This window comes from Carcharhinus amblyrhynchos, chromosome 4, assembly GCF_965287045.1.
Source record: "Carcharhinus amblyrhynchos chromosome 4, sCarAmb.v2.hapA, whole genome shotgun sequence".
NCBI lineage: Eukaryota > Metazoa > Chordata > Chondrichthyes > Carcharhiniformes > Carcharhinidae > Carcharhinus > Carcharhinus amblyrhynchos.
In genome coordinates, this window is record NC_137327.1 from 8,888,932 (window position 1) to 8,908,366 (window position 19,435).

General features: G+C 44.0%; 1 protein-coding gene across 3 annotated transcripts; it reads left to right on the plus strand.

Moving 5' to 3' along the window:
- The first annotated feature begins 745 nt into the window (after positions 1-745).
- nudt7 (nudix (nucleoside diphosphate linked moiety X)-type motif 7) lies at positions 746-18,418 on the plus strand. 3 transcript variants are annotated; one of them, XM_080186700.1, is made up of 5 exons: positions 778-862; positions 4,140-4,249; positions 7,430-7,583; positions 15,452-15,610; positions 17,744-18,418. In XM_080186700.1, the coding sequence occupies exons 3-5, from the start codon at positions 7,467-7,469 to the stop codon at positions 18,095-18,097; spliced, it is 630 nt and encodes a 209-aa protein (XP_080042826.1). In that variant the 5' UTR covers positions 778-862; positions 4,140-4,249; positions 7,430-7,466; the 3' UTR covers positions 18,098-18,418. The 3 variants fall into 3 exon arrangements, with proteins under 3 accessions (XP_080042825.1, XP_080042826.1, XP_080042827.1); XM_080186699.1 differs by lacking the exon at positions 4,140-4,249 and having other exon boundaries at positions 746-862; XM_080186701.1 differs by lacking the exon at positions 4,140-4,249 and having other exon boundaries at positions 835-924.
- Positions 18,419-19,435: the final 1,017 nt, after the last annotated feature.

A 19,435-nucleotide genomic window follows, 5' to 3' on the forward strand; every position in this document is an offset into this window, starting at 1 on the left:
TCACCACTGTGCCACCCCACGACAACGAAGCCATTGGCTCTATTGTCTCACCACAGACGCTGTCAGACTTGCTGAGATTTTCTATTTCCATTAAAACAGATTACCTGATCATTATCTCATTCTTGATTTTGGAAGCTGCATTTCCTGCATTGGAACAGTAAGCTATATTTTTAAAAGTGATTCTTTAACTGCAAAGCGCTTTGATATTTTGAGCAAGCCCCCCTCTCCCCCTCCCCCCATTTCCTTAATAATCATTCAGACCAGCCTGTACAATGGTAGATGTGAGGGGAAAATATCTGGCAAGTTACTCCAATCCCGCTCTCAAGCTCTATTGATAACAATGTAAGGAAAATACTGCTGATGCTAGAGATCTGAAGTGAAAACAGAAAGTGCTGGAAAATCTCACATCTGGCAGCATCTGTGCAGAGAAATAGAGATAATGTTTTGTTTGTTCTTGTTCCCAATGTATTGAGGGAGCAGTATTCTGTAGCATTGGCCAGACTGGACTGTCTCTGGGGAGGATAAGAGGCACTCTCTGGGGTGGCGAGGGGGCCACCCTACCTTGAGGATAGGGGGCGCTCTCTGGGGAGGATAAGGGGCGCTCCCTTGGAAGATTAGGGGACCGTCTGCCCTGAGGATAGGGGGCGCTCTCTGGGGAGGCTAGGGGCACTCTTTGGGGCGGGTAGGGGGCTCTCTCTGGGGAGGATAGGGACACCCTCTGGGGCAGGTAGGGGGTGGTCTCCGAGGAGGTGCTAGAGAAGCCGTTCCAGTTCCGAGCTCCGCTGAACCCCCGCTCTGTCTGTCGGCGGTTGCTGATCCCGAGGAAAGAGGCTCGGCTGCGGGAGATGGCGGAGCTGGGAAGGTCTCTGAAAGCAGCTGGTGTAAACCTGTGGCGGGGCGGGGGCTCGATGTGGAACGTGTGCGGTACGGTGAAGGCGCTCCATTCCCGGGCAGACGGAAAGACAGGGCGCAGGGCCACAATGACAGTATGGGCCCGGCCTCGGTAACCCTGGCAACCAACTGTCAGTAATGGAGGCGTGGCAGGGAAAAGGGCGTTGCCATAAAGGGGGCGCGGCTAAGGAATTGGGGCGTGGTCGTACAGAGGGCGTACCTTGAGGAAAGGGGCGTGGTAAGGGAATGGGGCGTGGCTAGAGAATAGGGAGTGTGTCAGGGCGGGGTGTGGGAAATGGGGCGGTGCTAAGTGGATGGGGCGTGGAGTGGGGGGGGCGGGCGGGGCTAATGGAATGGGGCGGGGCCAATGAATGGGCGGGGCATGTAGAATGGAGGCGGGGCCAATGGAATGGGGCGGGGTGTTATAGAGCTCCCCCTTGTTGCTCTATGGTATTTATTATTTCAGAGACCTCAGTTCACCCTCAATCTGCTATACCCTCTGTGGCAGATTGCTGAATGTGTTAATTTCTTGTTTATGGATAGTTGGGTATCCAAACTCTAAAGAAATAGTGACTCTAAACTAACAAGTGTTCAGCGCGTTGACACGAGACAGATGTTAAGCAGTTCAAATTTGAAGTAAAGTTTATTTATTGATCACAAGTAAGGCTGACATTAACATGACAATGAAGTTACTGTGAAATTCCCCTAGTCGCCACACAGTCTGGCACCTGTTCGGGTCAATGCGCCTAACCAGCGTGTCTTTCAGAATGTGGGAGAAAACCAGAGCACCTGGAGGAAACCCACGCAAACGTGGGGAGAATATGCAAACTCCAAACAGACAGTGACTCAAGCTGGGGATCAAACCCAGGATCCTGGTGCTGTGAAACAGCAGTGCTAACCACTGTGTTACCATGCCAGTGCATTTGTTAGCTCTGCTGCTCACAGCTCCAGGGATCCAGGGTCAATTCCAGCCTTGGGCGACTGTGTGGAGTTCGCACATTCTCCCTGTGTCTATGTGGGTTTCAGCTGGATGTTCTGGTTCCCTGTCACGATCCAAAGATGTACAGATTAGGTGGAGTGATCATGCAAAATTTCCCCAAAGTTTCAGTGGGGGGGTATTAGCAGGGTAAATACATGAGGTTATGGGGATAGAGCCTGGGTAAGCTCAGTTGATGCAGTCTCTATGGGCTGATTAGTCTCCTTCTGCATTGTAGAATTCTGTGATTCTAAGCAAAACCTCTGCCAAGTATTGCTGGGCTTTTCACCGCTCAAGTTGATTTAATATAGAAATTTCACTGCTACGATCACAGAAATCCCAGGGAGCTCCCCTTCCAGCTACTTTTCATTTTTATTTCCCACACCATTGGGTCCTCAGACATTTCTGAAAATTATTGCCCAATTGTTGCTGAGTTATGGCTGTGGCCTCACCACTGAGTTCTAGCCAGTCTCATTTGTACTGAGAAGCCCTAAGTGTTACGAAATGTTATGCCAGGGTGTAGAGAAAGATCAGTTTATATATGGTATCTCCATTCAGAAATCTGATGGCAGCAGGGAAGAAGCTGTTCTTGAGTTGGTTGGTATTGTTCTCAGACTTTTGTATCTTTTTCCTGACAGAAGAAGGTGAAAGGGAGAATGTCTTTGATTATACTGGCTGCTTTTCCAAAGCACCAGGAAATGTAGATGGAGTCAGTGGATAGGGCATAAATATTTCTCTCCAGTGATTCCACTGACAAAAGTATGGATCTTTTATAACAGAACAAACTTTATTTATTAACAGTTTAAATATAGCTTAACATATGAGTCATCCTTGCCATTAACAGTTGAACATTTAAAAATGAAGGTAAGCAATTTTACTTTCTAGTTTATGACAGTCCCATTTCCAACTAAGCCCCATCATGCATATATCAAAACCATTTTTAAATATATACAATTAGCAGACTCAAGCATACTTGCTTTCAGAGAGAGATAAAGTTCCAAAAGCTTGCAAAATTTCAACCATGCTTCATCTGCAACTAACTAAAAAGCCCAGACACAGAGCTAGCTCCTCCCATTAACTACCTCATCACATGGCCCTGCCTAGCTAAACCCACATTTCATTCCTTTAATTAAACCCTCCCCCCAACCCCCCCACCCAAAGGAACCTCATTTTCATAAACAAAAGCCCAGTAGCACTATCTCATGTAAACACTACAAAGCTAAAATGAGTAATTATCAATTCTGGCCCTGGGTAAGTGTCTGTGTGGAGTTTGCGCGTTCTCCCTGTGTTTGTGTAGGTTTCCTGAGGGTACTCCAGATTCCTCCCACACTCCAGAGTTGTGCAGATTAGATGGATTGGCTGTGTTAAATTGCTCCGTAGTGTCCCAAGATGTGTAGGTTATGGAGATTAAATATGTGTTGCAGGCACAGTAGACCAAATGGCCTCTTTCTGCACTGCAGGCATTCTGTGATTCTATGATCCTGCTATACCAGCATCTGAGCTGCATTCCATCCAGAAATACTGATTGCCAGTGGAATAAAGCTGAATTTTAAACATTCCCCTTGAACATATAAAAAAGTACATACAGATGCACTCCTATCATCACACCATCTACCTGACTACTAACACAAACTGATCCAGATCAACATCCTGTTCCATCCTAAGCAAAGACCACTTATTCCGTAGCGTCACTTGTCTCCCCACCCCCTCCACTTCTCCAGTGCAACTGAAACTCTCATCCAGACTTCTCTCGCTTCCAGGTTCATCATTTTCAGTGTGCTCTTAATCAGCCACCCATCCTATAGAACTGACCTCAGTCACATCCTAACCTGCTCCAAGTCTCACTCACCCCCAAGCGCGTAGAATAATAATTACAAGACCCCAGTCCAATCACAGGGATCTGGGTAATGTAGCATGCTGAGGCAGATTATAGTTGGGACTTAAACCTGCTGGGAAGTGCTTCTGCCATGTGAGGCTGTCATTATGTTGCCACAGGAAGAAGTCTCACAATTCCAGGTTAAAGTCCAACAGGTTTATTTGGTAGCACATGCCACTAGCTTTCGGAGCACTGCCCCTTCATCAGGTAAGTAGGAGTTCTGTTCACAAAAAGGGCACATAACAAGGCATCTTCCCATTATGTTGCCATCCAGCCAATTTCATTACAAGGCAGATTTCACTGTAACAGGGAAATAATTGTACCCGTAATCCTGCGATTAAGATTCTAATTGAAAAAATTGCCTTGACATAGTGCCTTTCACAACTTTGTTGACAGTTGTCATGTGGCTGCGAATTTGTGCACAGCAAGCTCCCACAGGCCGCAGAGAGACAATAACCAGATGATCTGATTTTGTGACGTAAAGGAAATGTTGAACAGGATACCAGGTTGAGTCCCCTTGTTGTTCAAATAGTTCCATTATGCTCTTTACCTGCAGCTGAGAGCAGTACTCCCTTTAACTTTTGCTTGCTGTGTGCAGCCAGCTTGTTGCACCTTTGTGGTTCCTTTAAGATTGCATTGTCAAGCCTAAAGGGAATGTTGCTTGTTCATGATCTGTTTAATCCCCGTGGGTCACCTTTCTAATTGCTGCATGACCGCCATGCTTGCAACCTCCAGGTATCCCTGGTTTAAAGTCTTATGCAGCCCCGGTATTACGGTGCTCCCTCCTCCATTACTTCACAAAAATGCCAGTCTAGATTTCATGTCTGTGTCCCTGGAGTGGAACTCAATCCCACAACTTTCAGACGCAGAGGTAAGGGTGCTACCCACAGATGACACCTTCCAGTAGGCGATAGAACATAAAACATAGAACACTACAGCACAAACAGGCCCTTCGGCCCACGTGTTGCGCCGATCACATCAACACCTATCTATAACCCCCAATCCCATAAAACCCCATATACTCATCCAGAAGTCTTTTAAAAGACCCCAGCGAGTCCGCCTCCACCACCACTGACGGCAGCTGATTCCACTCACTCACCACCCTCTGAGTGAAAAACTTACCCCTAACATCACTTCTGTACTTTCCTCCCCGCACCTTAAATCTGTGTCCTCTCGTAGCTACCATTTCAACCCGGGGAAATAGCCTCTGAGAATCCACCCTATCCATTCCTCTCAACTTTTTATAAACCTCTATCAGGTCGCCTCTCAACCTTCATCTCTCCAGGGAAAAGAGACCCAGCTCCCTCAACCTAACTTCATAAGGCATGCCTCCCAGTCCAGGCAACATCCTTGTAAGTCTCCTCTGTACCCTTTCAATAGCTTCTATGTCTTTCCTATAGTGAGGCAACCAGAACTGCGCACAGTACTCCAAATGAGGCCTGACAAGGTTCTTATAAAGTTGCAGCATTACCTCCCGACTCCTAAACTCAATCCCTCGATTAATGAAGGCCAGTACACCATACGCCTTCTTGACCACCTCTTCCACCTGCGAGGCCGATTTAAGAGTCCTGTGGACCCGGACCCCAAGATCCTTCTGCTCTTCAACACTACTAAGACTCCTGCCCTTGATAGTGTACTCGTTCATCCCGTTGGTTCTGCCAAAATGGACGACTACGCATTTATCCGCGTTGAAGTCCATCTGCCACTTCTCCGCCCAGTCCTGCATCCTATTTATGTCCTGCTGCAACTTTTGACATCCTTCCAGACCATCCACAACACCACCGACCTTCGTGTCATCGGCGAACTTACTTACCCATCCCTCCACTTCCTCATCCAGGTCATTTATGAAAATGACAAACAGCAAGGGTCCTAGAACAGATCCCTGGGGCACTCCACTGTCCCCACTGTCACAGGATGTCCCCACTGTCACAGGAGGTTTATACTGAGCGCTAATGCAAAGGTGAGGCGATGGCCTAGTGGTATTGTCTCGAGATTATTTACCAGAAACGTAGCTAATGTTCTGGGGACCCAGATTTGAATCCTGCCACAGCAGATGGTGGAACTTGAGTTCAATAAAAATGATATACAATTAAGAATCTACTGATGACCATGGAACTGTTGTTCGAAAAACCTATCTGATTCACTAATGTCCTTTAGGAGAAGGAAATCTGCCATCCTTACCTGGTCTGGCCTACATGTGACTCCAGAGCCACAGCAATATGGTTGACTCTCAAATGTCCTCTGAACAAGAGCAACTAGGGATGGGTTGCTCTGGATGGCCAGCAAAGCCCAAATCCCACGAATGAAAAAAAAATCTCAGCAATGGAAAACGGTGTGTGGATCTGTGTTCCCAGACCTTGCGAGACTACTTCTGGCTCTTGAAGTGAAGTTAAAGACACTAGCACCACCTTGCTTATGGAGTCTGCACTATTCTTTATTTGTTCAGTCACTGGTTGTCATAGCTAATGGCTACACCTTGCCCTCCACGTATGTTTTGTCAAGAAGACCAATGATGGTCAGGTCATTGCTCCAGGTGTAAGGTGCAAATCAAATTTGAGGCGATTCTCTTTTTCTGAAGTGCACAACCAATATTTAATTACTGTTTAAACCTTAGAAAATCATATCAACATTTTTGCAGATTAAGATGGCAGCACATCGCAAAGAATGCTGAAACTTACAGTGATGCTGTCCCTGGGCACACTTAGGATACCAAAAAGCTGCTGGCTGACTGCAAGGGTATAATTAACTGAGATGTTTATTTGCTGACAAATTAATTATTAAAGCAAAGCGTGTGCATTTTGAACCAATTAACTGAACACCCCCTCCCCAGGTTAATATTGTGGCTGTGAAAACACACTTCCAGCAGTGTTCCGACCAGCTGAACAGACTTGGCTGTCTCTAAGATTTTACCCCATCCAGTTTATTTTTGTGCCAGTTTTTGCCTGAGTGCCATACCTGAAATCCCCAGAAGTTTCTCAGTAATCAGCAGGACATTTTACTCCATGCTTTCCTATTTCCTCCCTAAAGTTAAAGTTAATTTTATTAGTCACAAATAGGGCATTAAAGTTACTGTGAAATTTCCCTAGTCGCCACAATCTGGCAGTGCCTGTTCGGGTCAATGCGCCTAATAAACACATCTTTCAAAGTGTGGTAAGAAACCAGAGCAACTGGAGGAAACCCATGCAGACATGGGGAGAATGTGCATATTCCACACAGACGCTGACCCAAGCCAGGAATCGAACCTGGGTCCCTGGTGCTGTGAGGCAGCAGTGCTAACCACTGTGCCGCCTTTGCGATTATGTTGTGATTATGACCTTGGAGCATTGGAACCAGGAAGGAAACAACTTAGTTTCTTCCTTTGATCTTCATTTTCACTGGGCCATGACTAAACCCTGTGGATGAATTGCATTGCCTGATTTCATTTGATTTGATTTATTATTGTCACCTGTATTAATATGAAGTGCAAAGTATTGTTTCTTGCGTGCTATACAGACAAAGCATACGGTACATAAAGAAGAAAAGGAGACAGTGTAGAATGTAGGGTTACAGTCATGGCTGGGGTGTAGGGAAAGATCAGCTTAATAAAATCAACTTAATGTAGCCAGTTGCAACAGAAAGTCATTGCAAGACTTAAAACATAAACCTGTGATTCAGCATGTAATGTTTCTTCCTTTGTTTCTCATCAGACTGTCAATTAGGGAGAAGGTCAAGAGCGCGCTGAAGATGCGTGATGTAGGAAATAAATACTCAGACCTGACTCTTCCCAGAGCATCAGTACTTGTGCCTCTGTTGATAAAAAATGAGGAGCTGTATGTTTTGCTCACAGTCCGATCCATGAAGGTACTGTACGGATAAATGGAATGTATAGGAATGACAATCTTAGTTTGCATGACCCTGGGGAGCTTTGCCAATCAATCACTCTGATCCAGGATTTGCAGGCACTCTGCCCTCAGTCTTTTCATCAGTTTTACTAGATGTGAAGTTTAAAAAGTTTTGAAATTTATTTATTAGTGTCACAAGTAGGCTTACACTATCACTGCAATGATGTTACTGTGAAAATCCCCTTGTCGCCACCTGTTCGGATACACTGAGGGAGAATTTAGCATGGCCAATGCACGTAACCAGCATGTCTTTCGGACTGTAGGAGGAACAAGGGGAGAACATGCAGACTCCACACAGACAGTCACCCAAGCCGGAAATCAAACCCAGGTCCCTGGTGCTGCGAAGCAACAGTGCTAACCACTGTGCCACTGCATTGGACAGCCAACCTTTGCGTTCCTAAGAAGCTCTCCAATTACAAAATGACATGTTATTTGTAATTAGATTTTGATTATTTATACATTAATTTTTAAAATGCATAATCAACTTCATATACTAGAACAGACTATTCTTTAAGGTCATGGGAAACTGGTGCTTAAAGGGAACTTCATTGGCAAGCACTGTGAATAGTAAGCACTTATCCTAATGGGTGTTCCCGTTAGCAATTTATTTAACTTCATTTAATTTTGGACGTTTTCCCATTTATACCATACTTCGACATGCATGCCAACCACTCATGTCTCAGCCAGAACATTCAGGCCGGGGTCTACTTGTCCAAGTTCACAGACAGAAATCAATACTGGTTCATGGCAGCACTCTTCGATGTCATACTATCAACAGGATTAAGGTAAATCCAAAGGCATTTTACTCCTATGTCAGGAACAAAAGGGTGGTTAGAGGAAAAATCAGCCCTCTCGGGGACAGAGGAGGGGAATTTTGCTTAGAGTCCGAGGGAATGAGGGAGATCCTGAATGAATACTTTGCGTCGGTATTCACGAAGGAGAGGGGCTTGATGTCCGGTACTGTCTTGGAGGGAGCTGTAGACCAGTTGAAGGAACTATCCATTACGAGGGAGGAAGTGTCAGGGCTTTTAGGTAGCATTAAAACTGATAAATCTCTGGGGCCTGATGGCATTTATCCTAGGATGCTTAGGGAGGGGAGAGATGAAATTGCTGGGCCTCTGACGCAAATCTTTGTCTCTTCTTTGGACAAAGGTGAGGTCCCAGAGGACTGGAGGATAGTGAACGTGGTACCATTGTTTAAAAAGGGTAAGAGGGATAACCCTGGTAACTGTAGACCGGTGAGTTTGAAGTCAGTGGTAGGCAAGTTGATGGAGAGGATTCTTAGGGATAGGATGTATGAGCATTTAGAGTGTTGCAACCTGATTAGGGATACGCAGCATGGCTTTGTTAAGGGGAAGTCTTGCCTTACGAATCTGGTAGAATTTTTTGAGGAGGTGACAAAAACGGTCGACGAAGGACGAGCCGTTGTTGTCGTCTATATGGATTTCAGTAAGGCATTTGACAAAGTCCCTCATGGTAGGTTGGTTGAAAAGGTTAAGGCTCATGGAATACAAGGCCAGGTATCTAGATGGTTTGATAACTCACTTGGTAAGAGGAGACAGAGAGTAGTAGTGGAAGGGTCCTTTTCTAGCTGGAGGTCTGTCACTAGTGGTGTGTCTCAGGGCTCAGTACTGGGACTGCTTCTATATGTAATATACATAAATGACTTGGAAGAGGGAGTACGTGGTGTGATCAGCAAGTTTGCAGATGACACTAAGATGGCTGGATTGGTGGACAGTGAGGAGCAGTGTCAGGCAATACAACAGGATATAGATAGGCTGGTATGTTGGGTAGATAAATGGCAAATGGAATTTAATCCTGATAAATGTGAGGTGATGCATTTTGGGAGAAATAATGTAGGGGGGAGTTATATGATAAAGGGTAGACCTATAAAGAGTATAGAAACGCAGAGGGACCTGGGGTTGCAAGTGCACAAGTCTTTGAAGGTGGCAGTACAAGTGGAGAAGGTTGTGAAGAAAGCTTATGGTGTGTTAGCCTTTATAGGAAGGGGTATAGAGTATAAGAGCTGGAGTCTAATGTTGCAGTTGTATAGAACGTTGGTTAGGCCGCATTTGGAGTACTGTGTCCAGTTCTGGTCGCCTTACTACCGGAAAGACGTGGAGACCCTGGAGACAGTGCAGAGGAAGTTTACCAGGATGCTGCCTGGTATGGAAGGACTGGGTTATGAGGAAAGATTGGGCAAATTGGGGCTGTTTTCCCTTGAAAGACAACGACTGAGGGGAGATCTAATAGAGGTATATAAGATTATGAAGGGTATAGATAGAGTAAACAGTGGTAAGCTTTTTCCTAGATTGGAAACACACATTACGAAGGGCCACGGGCTTAGGGTGAGGGAGGCGAGGTATAACTCGGATGTTAGAGGGCGGTTTTTCACACAGAGCATAGTGGGGGTATGGAATGCTCTGCCAAGCAAGGTGGCGGAGGCACGTACACTGGAGTTGTTTAAGAGTTACTTAGGCACATGAGCGAGATGGAGATGGAGGGATATAGGATACTGTTTTAAAAAAGGTTCAGGAGCCTTGGGACGTCCCTGGGAATCAATTGATTCCTATGGACCTTCCAACATATTTTCTGGCTCACTTGTTTTACTTTTGAGCTTCTGGGGATTCCCTTGAATGTTTGTATAAGGATGTGCATGGTATTGATGTTCTTCTCTTTTAATCCACAGGTGCTTCGGTCCGCCTTGTTGCCCAACAAGGGGCATACACGCGATGGGTCGTGCGAGGGCTGCTCTTGGTTGTTTCGAGAGTAGCCTAGTACTTCACGTCATTAGTGAATGCTTAAACTGAACCAGATGCTGGGCAACACGACAGATCAGTGACTATCACTGTTTGCTATGCAGATACATGGATTTGGGCCAGTGTCTGCAGGAGTTTGCACATTCTCTCCGTGCTGCGTGAGTTTTCTCCAGGCACTCCGGTTTCCTCCCACACCCCAAAGATGTGCTGTTAGGCTGATTGGTGTAACAAATTGTCCCTATATTAGTCTTCCCTCAATGTGGAATGCCATAAGCATAGACAAGGATCATGGGTGGAGGGGGGACTCATCATGTTAAAATGGCAGTGCGGGCTCGTTGGGCCGAAGGACCTGTTTCCCGTGCTGTGTTGTTCTTTGTTCCTATCTTCTCACAGTAATTCAGCAAGATTGGATGGTTTGTGGAGCAGTTACACATGCCTAGAATTGGAAGTAGCGCTGAGAGGGGAAGAGAGTGCATGTGAGAGTATCAGTGGTTCAGGAAAACCTTCTTAACACATCTAGAGATGGTTAATCAATGCTGGCCTTACCAGCGACACCAACATTTCTAGAATGAATATTTAAATAAAAACATACGATGACAACCATGGAAACTGGTTCAGGGTAAATTAATCAAACTGAGCAACAATTATATTCGCAACACAACAATTCTTGCTGCAACTGATGAATATCCTGGCAATTTGAATAACGACCAACCATTTCCCACTGCACTTTGAGCGTGGCTGCAGTGATAACACAGTCCTACATTCAAAGCTGGTTTTGAATCACTTTTCTGAGACTGTGTCAGCTTCTTTGAAGCTGTTGGCCAGATTTTGTGAGCTAACAAGCTGGCACGTACATACATTTGTGGAGGCATCGATGTTAGCTCATTTACTCACCCAAACAGCGAAGTGACTGCCTCTGGTAACGATAGACACATTTTGAGTGTGGCCACCTCACTGTTCATTTGGACCTGTCAATAAGCTTTATTTAGGAAAACAACTTAAGAAAATCAGGAGGTCATTCTTAATTGGACTGAAATCTTAGAATGATTCCAGTGATTGGAAGCAGACGTGACCCCAAGGGTTCTCGGGACTGACGTCACTAGAACATATCCGCCTGCTGTTTCACATGGAAAAATATTGAGTGAAGATATTTTTAAATGGGAATTACAGGATCTGTTCATTCCTTTCGAATAGATGTAGGCACAACTGGTTCGAAGTGGAAACTTCTTTATCAAGCAGCTATTTATTAAGCTTCTTTATAAACTAAATTGGCAAATTTAGTGTTTACAGAAAGCAAAGCAGATTAATTTTACTGGTGGGAGAGAGAGAGAGAAGAGAGATCTTGTCTCAAAAGCTTCTGCAGCATTCAAACACCAACTGAACTGAATTTATAGCTGTTATTACCAGTATAGCTTTTTGGTTATCTGTGTTTTCAAAGAATTGGGTAAAAGCAGTCTCTAGCTGCCCAAACAATCAGCAGCTGTGGCCATGAGATCTTCTGTTTACCTTTCATTGTACCCTCAGAGAATGTAGCCAAGTTTCTAGGCTGAACCCAGAATTCCAGGCTGAGTTTTAAAATGTGGTCAAATTAGCTTACGTTAGCTTAAAGCACTCTGGCCAATTAGTTACATGAGGCAGAAATATCTTAAAATGAACCCTTCTAACTTGGCAAACCACAGCTGAATCCCACAGGAATGTTATCAATCTTAAGATGAAAGCAAATTACTGCGAATGCTGAAATCTGAAACAAAGACAGAAAATGCTGGAAAATCGTGCCAAGTCTTTGGTGAAAGGTCATCCATACTTGAAATGTTGGCTACATTCACAGATATCCACAGATGCTGGAAGACCTGCTGACATTTTCCAGCATTTTCTCCATCTTACTGGAAATAAACATAGGTATTAATCTGGGGGAAGTACTTGGAGTAAATACTTACTATTCACAGTGCTTAACTTTGGAGTTAATTGGTGGATTTTATGGCCTCGCTTGTCCTAAAACCGTAAAATCCTGCCTGAGATCAACAGGCCTCCCCATCGTCCGCCCCTCACCCGCTCTGATTCCTGTGGCAGGCAGGCTGGTAAAATTCCATCCCATGTCTCCTTTAAAAGAAGAGCTTTTCAATACAACTAGGCAACATGGACTAGTTACTTTATCAAAGAGAATGCATTAGTCTTTATAATTAAATGAAGAACCAATTTGTATTTATGTACCATCTTTCAGGATGTCTTGAAACATTTTAAGCTAGTAAAGTACTTTTGTAAGGAAGGGAAAGAAGACAACCCACTTGCACGCAACAAGGTTTCACAAAGCAAAATGTGAGAAATAGACAGGGATCTGTTTTTGAGATGTTGGTTAAAGGATAAACGGAAAGATAAATGTTGGTGAGGACATTAGAAGAACTCCTCTGTTCTTCTTTGATAGTGGCATGAAAATGAGAGAGCAGATGAGATCTTAGTTTAAACCCTCCAATGGCACAATACCCTTCCAGTACAGCAGTGAAGTGCCAGGCTAGATGATCTGTCCTAGTCCTGCGAGTGGGAGCTTGAACCTACAACCTGCTGACTCAGAGGCAAGATAGGAATTACTGAAATAAGCAAAATATTGTGTATGTTCCACTGATGCCCAAAGCAAACTGGAAGAAGAACACCTCATCTTCTGATTAGGACTCAACATTGAGTTCACCTATTTTAGACTGTGAGCTTTCCCCTCCATCTTGACCCCTCCCCCACCTCTTTTTTTTTGGTTCCCTTGGCTTGCCCCAGTATAATCCCCCAAGCAGCCACCCGTCCCTTAATTTTCAGTTTTGCTCCCGGTTAGCACTAACCTCTTTCTCCAATTAACACATTCTATTAGTCAGGTGTTTCGCAAGGGTTGGTGCAACTTGATGGGCTGAAGGGCCTCTTCTGCTCTTAGCATTTCTTCAGTTCTTAATGGCACCATTAACAGTCCTTTTGTCTAATGTCTATGGCACCTTTGTCAAAGTCTCTTTGACTCTAACCTATCCCTGATCTTACATTGTGCCTCCCCCCTCCCCTCCTGCCAGCTATATAATTCCATATGAGTCTTTACATTTCTATCCCTCTCCAGTTCGGTAGAAGAGTCACACAGGCTTGAAATGTAACTATTTCTCTCCCCACGGACTCTGCCAGACCTGTTTAACCAGCATTTTCTGTTTTTGTTATTATTATTACTGAACCTGCAGTACCAGTTCAAAGGTCTTCTGCACTGTATGGATTCCCTTCTCCCTGCAATTTTAACACTTCAGTATAAATAATAATATAGACCATCTGGTGAAGCTACAGTAATACTGATTTCACTGTCCAGTCCTCACAATAGTTAACTAACAATCACAACCAATCCTCCTCTGACTCAGATGTATTGTCACGCAAATTAGATCAGGATGGGAGATGAGACGGTATTCACTGATTTCTGAAAACTAATTAACGTAAGACAAATGGAATGGCAGAATTCAAATAGGCATTATCTTCATTTGCAAGCTGTAGCTAATTAGTTGCTATTTATATATAGTGAATAACATGCAGTCTATAGCGTGTTAAAGATAGCTTCCTTAAGGTTTTTTAAATGAATTGTTGTTTTGTCATGGATTTTATTGACAGAATTGCAGCATGATTTTTAACTCCAACATGATTCAGCTGCAAAATATTAAAGGACGGCAAGTATTGGAATATTGGGCAGTGCAGTGGCACAGTGGTTAGCGCCACGGCCTCACAGCACCAGGTTAGTGCCGCGGCCTCTCAGCGCCAGGGACCCAGGTTCAACTTTAGGGCCTGAATTTGTTTGTTTGTATGTTCAGATGTGACCCACACGTTAGAGTGTTTAATAGGCAGTAACATATTGCGAGATTCAGATGTCTAAACTATGATATCTATATCCTGGAAGCACATTTGTAATAATATATTTTACACATGTTTTATAATGTGTAACAAAAAGGTTACGTTTGGGATTGCTTCTTTGTGCAGATGATGGTGTTTCCGGCAGAGAAGAATAACAGGCTGATGTGTTTAAATGTGAACTGAAGTACCAATGTGCTGCCTGACTCATTTGCTGCAATGATCCTGAGTTTTATTGCTGGCTCCCACAGGAAAATGCTTTATTCTAGATTTAGAGCACTAGGAGGACAAAACCCATTTGGGGTTTCAAATAATCTTTCAGAAAGGAAAATGCGCAAGCTGCAGTTATGAAGAAAGCACACATTTGGCTTCTTAACAGCACACCTTGCGGGTCCCTAACCCAACATTACAGAGTCCCCAGCAGTCTAGCAATCTATCATCACTGAAGTTCTGCATGCAGAATGGTAATATCACAGACATGGTCTCAGAACAATTACATACACAGCTCCTATGGCATTGCTCTCCTTGTTCTCCGCATTGCTGTGTTGACAGTGAGAAGTTCTGATGCCTCTCACCATACCAAACCAAGCTACTCAAAAAAAAAACCACTGACTAAAAGTAAAGTTTATTTATTAGTAACAAATAGATTACATTAACACTGCAATTAAGTTACTGTGAAAATCCCCTGGTCGCCTCACTCCAGCCAGTGACAGTACTGGAGGGAACTCTTGCTTTCATTCCACAGCATGTCTTAGTGACCTCAGGAGAGGAGGGGTAGAAAGAAACTGTAAGACTGATAGAGGTGGGATCTTCCAGCCTCGCTTATCCCAAAACCAGAAAATCCCGCCTGAGCTGAACGGACTTTTCCATGGACCGTCCCTCGCTCGCTCCTATTCCTGTGACTGGGGGACGGTAAGATACGCCCTATGGCCAAACTTTTACTGCCTCGCCCGGAATTGTGGCAGGCGAAGCTCACAACGGCATTCTCCACTGGCCTCAGGCTGGATCTTACGAGCCGTGGGTGAGGCGGTAAAATTCTGGCATATGTACCTGACAAGAGGATTGATTCAGACCAAAGTTGATGTAATGCTGTCATGCAAAATCCTTAAAAAGCAGGTGAAATTCAGTGATAAGATTTCTATCTCTGTAGAGAGAAATTATGATCATTCAGCTTTGCTCAGTAACATTTCTCATCAGCTGACTTTTGGTTTTAAAGCTGCACAGCAATCGTGGAGAGGTTTGCTTTCCTGGCGGGAAACAAGACACGAAGGACAGAACTGAAATAGATACAGCTCTTCGTGAAGCACATGAAGAAATCGGCCTTCCCCCAGATCAGGTGGAAATTATCTGTAAACTGGTCCCCATAATCAATCAGGTAAATGACTCCAGTCAACTCTTAACACTGGGCAATCGAGTATTCAGACCAAATGCAGTACCCGCACCAACTAAAAACAGAAAGTGCTGAGGAAACTCAGCAGGTCTGGTAGCGTCTGTGGAAAAACAAGAGTAATTTTTTTCATAGAATCCCGTCAGTACAGAAGGAGGCCGTTCAGCCCATCGAGTGTGCACCAACCTCAATCCCACCCGGGTCCTACTCCCGCAACCTTCATCTACCCTGCTAACCCCCTTGACGCTAGAATCAATTTTACATGCCCAATCAACCTAACCCGTACATTCTTGGACTGTGGGAGGAAACCACACCGACACGAGGAGAAATGCAAACTCCGCACAGTGACCCGAGGCTGCAATTGAACCTGGGTCCCTGGCAACAGTGCTAACTACTGTGACACCATGTTGCCCAGCTTTGAGTCGAATATGACTTCTTTGAAGGTTATTTCAGATCTCCTGCATCCGCAGTACTTTGGAATTAATTTGGCATTTAATTGGGATGAAACATGTATGATGTATATGTACCACCATCATTACAGAGTCAGTAAGGGTGTGGGTTTTATGCCTATCATGGTCCAAGTTCCCACCTTGGAAGCCAGACACATTTGCAAGGAAGGAAGGTAATGCTCAGAGGTCAAGTCACTCCCACAGTCAGTCCATCTCCCTGTTATCAGGTCAGACATGCTGTTGTTGAAGGCTGAGCTCAAGGATTTCAAGTCGAGTGGTGGTGGATCCTCAAAAGGGTAAGGGGTAATAGAAAGCAGCCAGTACAAAGCTGACACTACAAACTGATGTATTGTGATTAACAAAGTCATTGCTGCCTTTCGTACTTACTTGATAGTTGCAAAAATCTGCCAGAATAAACATCTGTGCAGAACTATTTTTGTGTGGAGCGTGGCTGTTTGAAGTCAGTGATGGTAATTATTAAAAATTGATTTCTTAAACAAAGGAGATTAATTTTTATTCCAGTGGGTCAAAATTCATCAGTGTTTCTGTGAAAGATAAATAGATTTGTCTTTAAATCAAATTGCAACAAACTGTTAAGTTTCCTGCCACTGACTTCATACTTAACCTTCCTTACAAAGTTGTGATCAAAAGTCTTCACTGAGACAAATTCAGTGTATTAAATACATGTCAAGTGTTGATGTGTCTGAATTCTTTGCAAATGAGTTTTTGAAATGAGGAACGGTTGAGGACTCTGGGTCTGTTTCGTTGGAGTTTAGAAGGATGAAGGGGGATCTTATTGAAACTTAAGGGATACTGCGAGGCCTGGTTAGAGTGGATGTGGAGAGGATGTTTCCACTAGTAGGAAAAACTAGAACCAGAAGGCACATCCTCAGGCTAAAGGGAAGATCCTTTAAAACAGAGATGAGGAGCAATTTTTTCAACCAGAGAGTAGTGAATCTGTGGAAGTCTTTGCTGCAGAAGGCTGTGAGGTTGAGAGGATATTTACCCTGGAGAATGAAACACCTTTCAATTCTGAGTTGCCACATCAGTATCCAGCACCTGTGGATCAGCTGTATAGTCTCAGGTAAAGCAGAGCTTCCTACTCCCTGCTCCACCAATGACCTGCATGTTTGACCTGGTAAGGGCATTCCTTACTGATTAGTGTGATTTTTTTTCCCCATTCCTCATATAGTAGCCTCACTGAGACAGACAATCCAGCATCCATGATTTTCTATCCATATGTATAGGAATATGTATCAAATGTTTTACATATGTTAGTCTCACTGGACACCTCCCACTGTAAAAACTCAGAAGAAAGTCAATCTTGTTTCATACGCCTACAATATTTTATAATAAACAGGGTGGCATGGTGGCACAGTGGTTAGCACTGCTGCCTCACAGCGCCAGGGACAAGGGTTCGGTTCCTGGCTTGGGTCACTGTCTGTGTGGAGTTTGCACATTCTCCCCGTGTCTGCGTGGGTTTCCTCTGGGTGGTCTGGTTTCCTCCCACAGTCTGAAAGATGTTCTGGTTAGGTGCATTGATCCTGAACAGGTGCCAGAGTGTGGCGACTCAGGGAATTTCACAGTAACTTCATTGAACTGTTAATATGAGCCTTAGTTTAGACTAATAAATAAACTTTAATAATTTCTTTGCATTCACCTCCACCCACAGGATGACATTCTGGTGACACCGGTAGTAGCATTTATATCAGATACATTCCATCCACAACCCAATGTTGACGAAGTGAGTGATGTGTTTATCCTCCCGGTGTACCACTTCTTAAAGTCAGAAGAGCACACGTCAACCCGTTACGATGCGGCAATGCTGCTGCACTTCTTCACATTTAAGGACCGGCAGCTGAACAAGTCGTTCACTATCTGGGGCCTCACTGCCCAGCTGTGTATTATTGTGGCCTTTATAGCTCTAGGCCAGAAGCCTTTGTTTAAAGTCGATTTTGACTTAGATGATCCCTTGGCAAGTATGGATAAGTATCTAATGGCAAAATATGCCACCAGTAAGCTATGAGCTTACTGATTCCTTGTTCTGTCTTTACCCTATTTTATGTTGGCCAATTACAAGCCATTTTAATTGTTCAACATTTATGTAAAGTCTTCTCAATTTCTTCATTATTAATTTGTCATTTTCCAAGCAATTGCCTTACCATCAGCCAACAGTTAACTCGGTTAAATGTTTTGTGACGTTACTTCTGTATTTTGTGATGACTTTTTGTTATGATCTCGTGCTGTGGATTGATGCAAAACCTCAGCAGCGTATATGTCACTTAAAAAATAAATACAGGTTATGTAATGAATTGATCTTTATACAGAAAAAATAATAAATTATTTTATTTACAAACATAGGCTTGAATATCCTAATACTTGCGTGTGTGTTTGTGTGTGTGTGTGCATGCACTTCTTATCAGTTCTGTGGCCCAGTCATCCAATGAGAATTGCATTCAGAATGGTCAAGGTAGCTTGTCTGCTGAGTTTTCCCCTGATAGGTTCCTCCAGTAATGCACTGATGATTTTAAGTGGGTTGATAGCTTTATTGAAGTAGCACACAGCATCTACCAAGCAGACTCTCACCTGTTTTTACTGGTGAGTATAGGTGCACTATAGAAAGCATCGTTTCCAGATGTATCATAGTATGGCTCCTACTCTGACCAAGACCACAAAAAATACAAAAGGTTGTGAATGTAGTCTAGTCCATCACACAAATGAGCCTCCATCCATTACTCTGCCTACATTTCTGTCTGCCTCCGTAAAGCAGCCAGCATAATCAAGGACCTCACGCACCCAGACATACTCTATTCCCATTGGGAAAAAGATACAAAAGTCTGAGATTGTTTGCCAGCTGACTCAAGAATAGCTTCTTCCCTGCTGCCATCAGACTTTTGAATGGATCTATCAGATATTAAGCTGGTATTTCTCTATATCCCAGGCAATACTGTAACACTGCATTCTGCATTCTCTTTTTCTCCCCGATATACAAGAAACAATACTTTTCACTGCATCCAAATACATGTGATGATAAATATAAAAACAGGAAATTGTGGAAAGGCTTCTCTTAAATGGCCCTGTCACCTTGTAGTTTCATGTCACCGTGTAGCAGATGAATCTTCACTGCACCCCCCCCACCCAAAAAAAATCACTTTTCTGGTTTCATTATCAGCCGTGTTCCCTATTGTTTTATTCTGCATTTGCATGCAGCTTATGCTGACTCGAGTCTGGAGCAGCTTTCAACATTGCGGCACACTGTCAGAAAATGCTTCCACTGCAAGCAGCCGATTCCAAGGATAACCAGTTCATGAAATCAGTTACCCGCAGTGTGCACTGCTTAAATTCATTTTCTGCCTTTAGGCCG

Coding starts and splice junctions, on each gene's coding strand:
- nudt7 (XM_080186699.1), top strand. Junction 7,584..15,451: donor TCACAGTCCGATCCATGAAG/GTACTGTACGGA, acceptor TTGGTTTTAAAG/CTGCACAGCAATCGTGGAGA. Junction 15,611..17,743: donor TGGTCCCCATAATCAATCAG/GTAAATGACTCC, acceptor CTCCACCCACAG/GATGACATTCTGGTGACACC.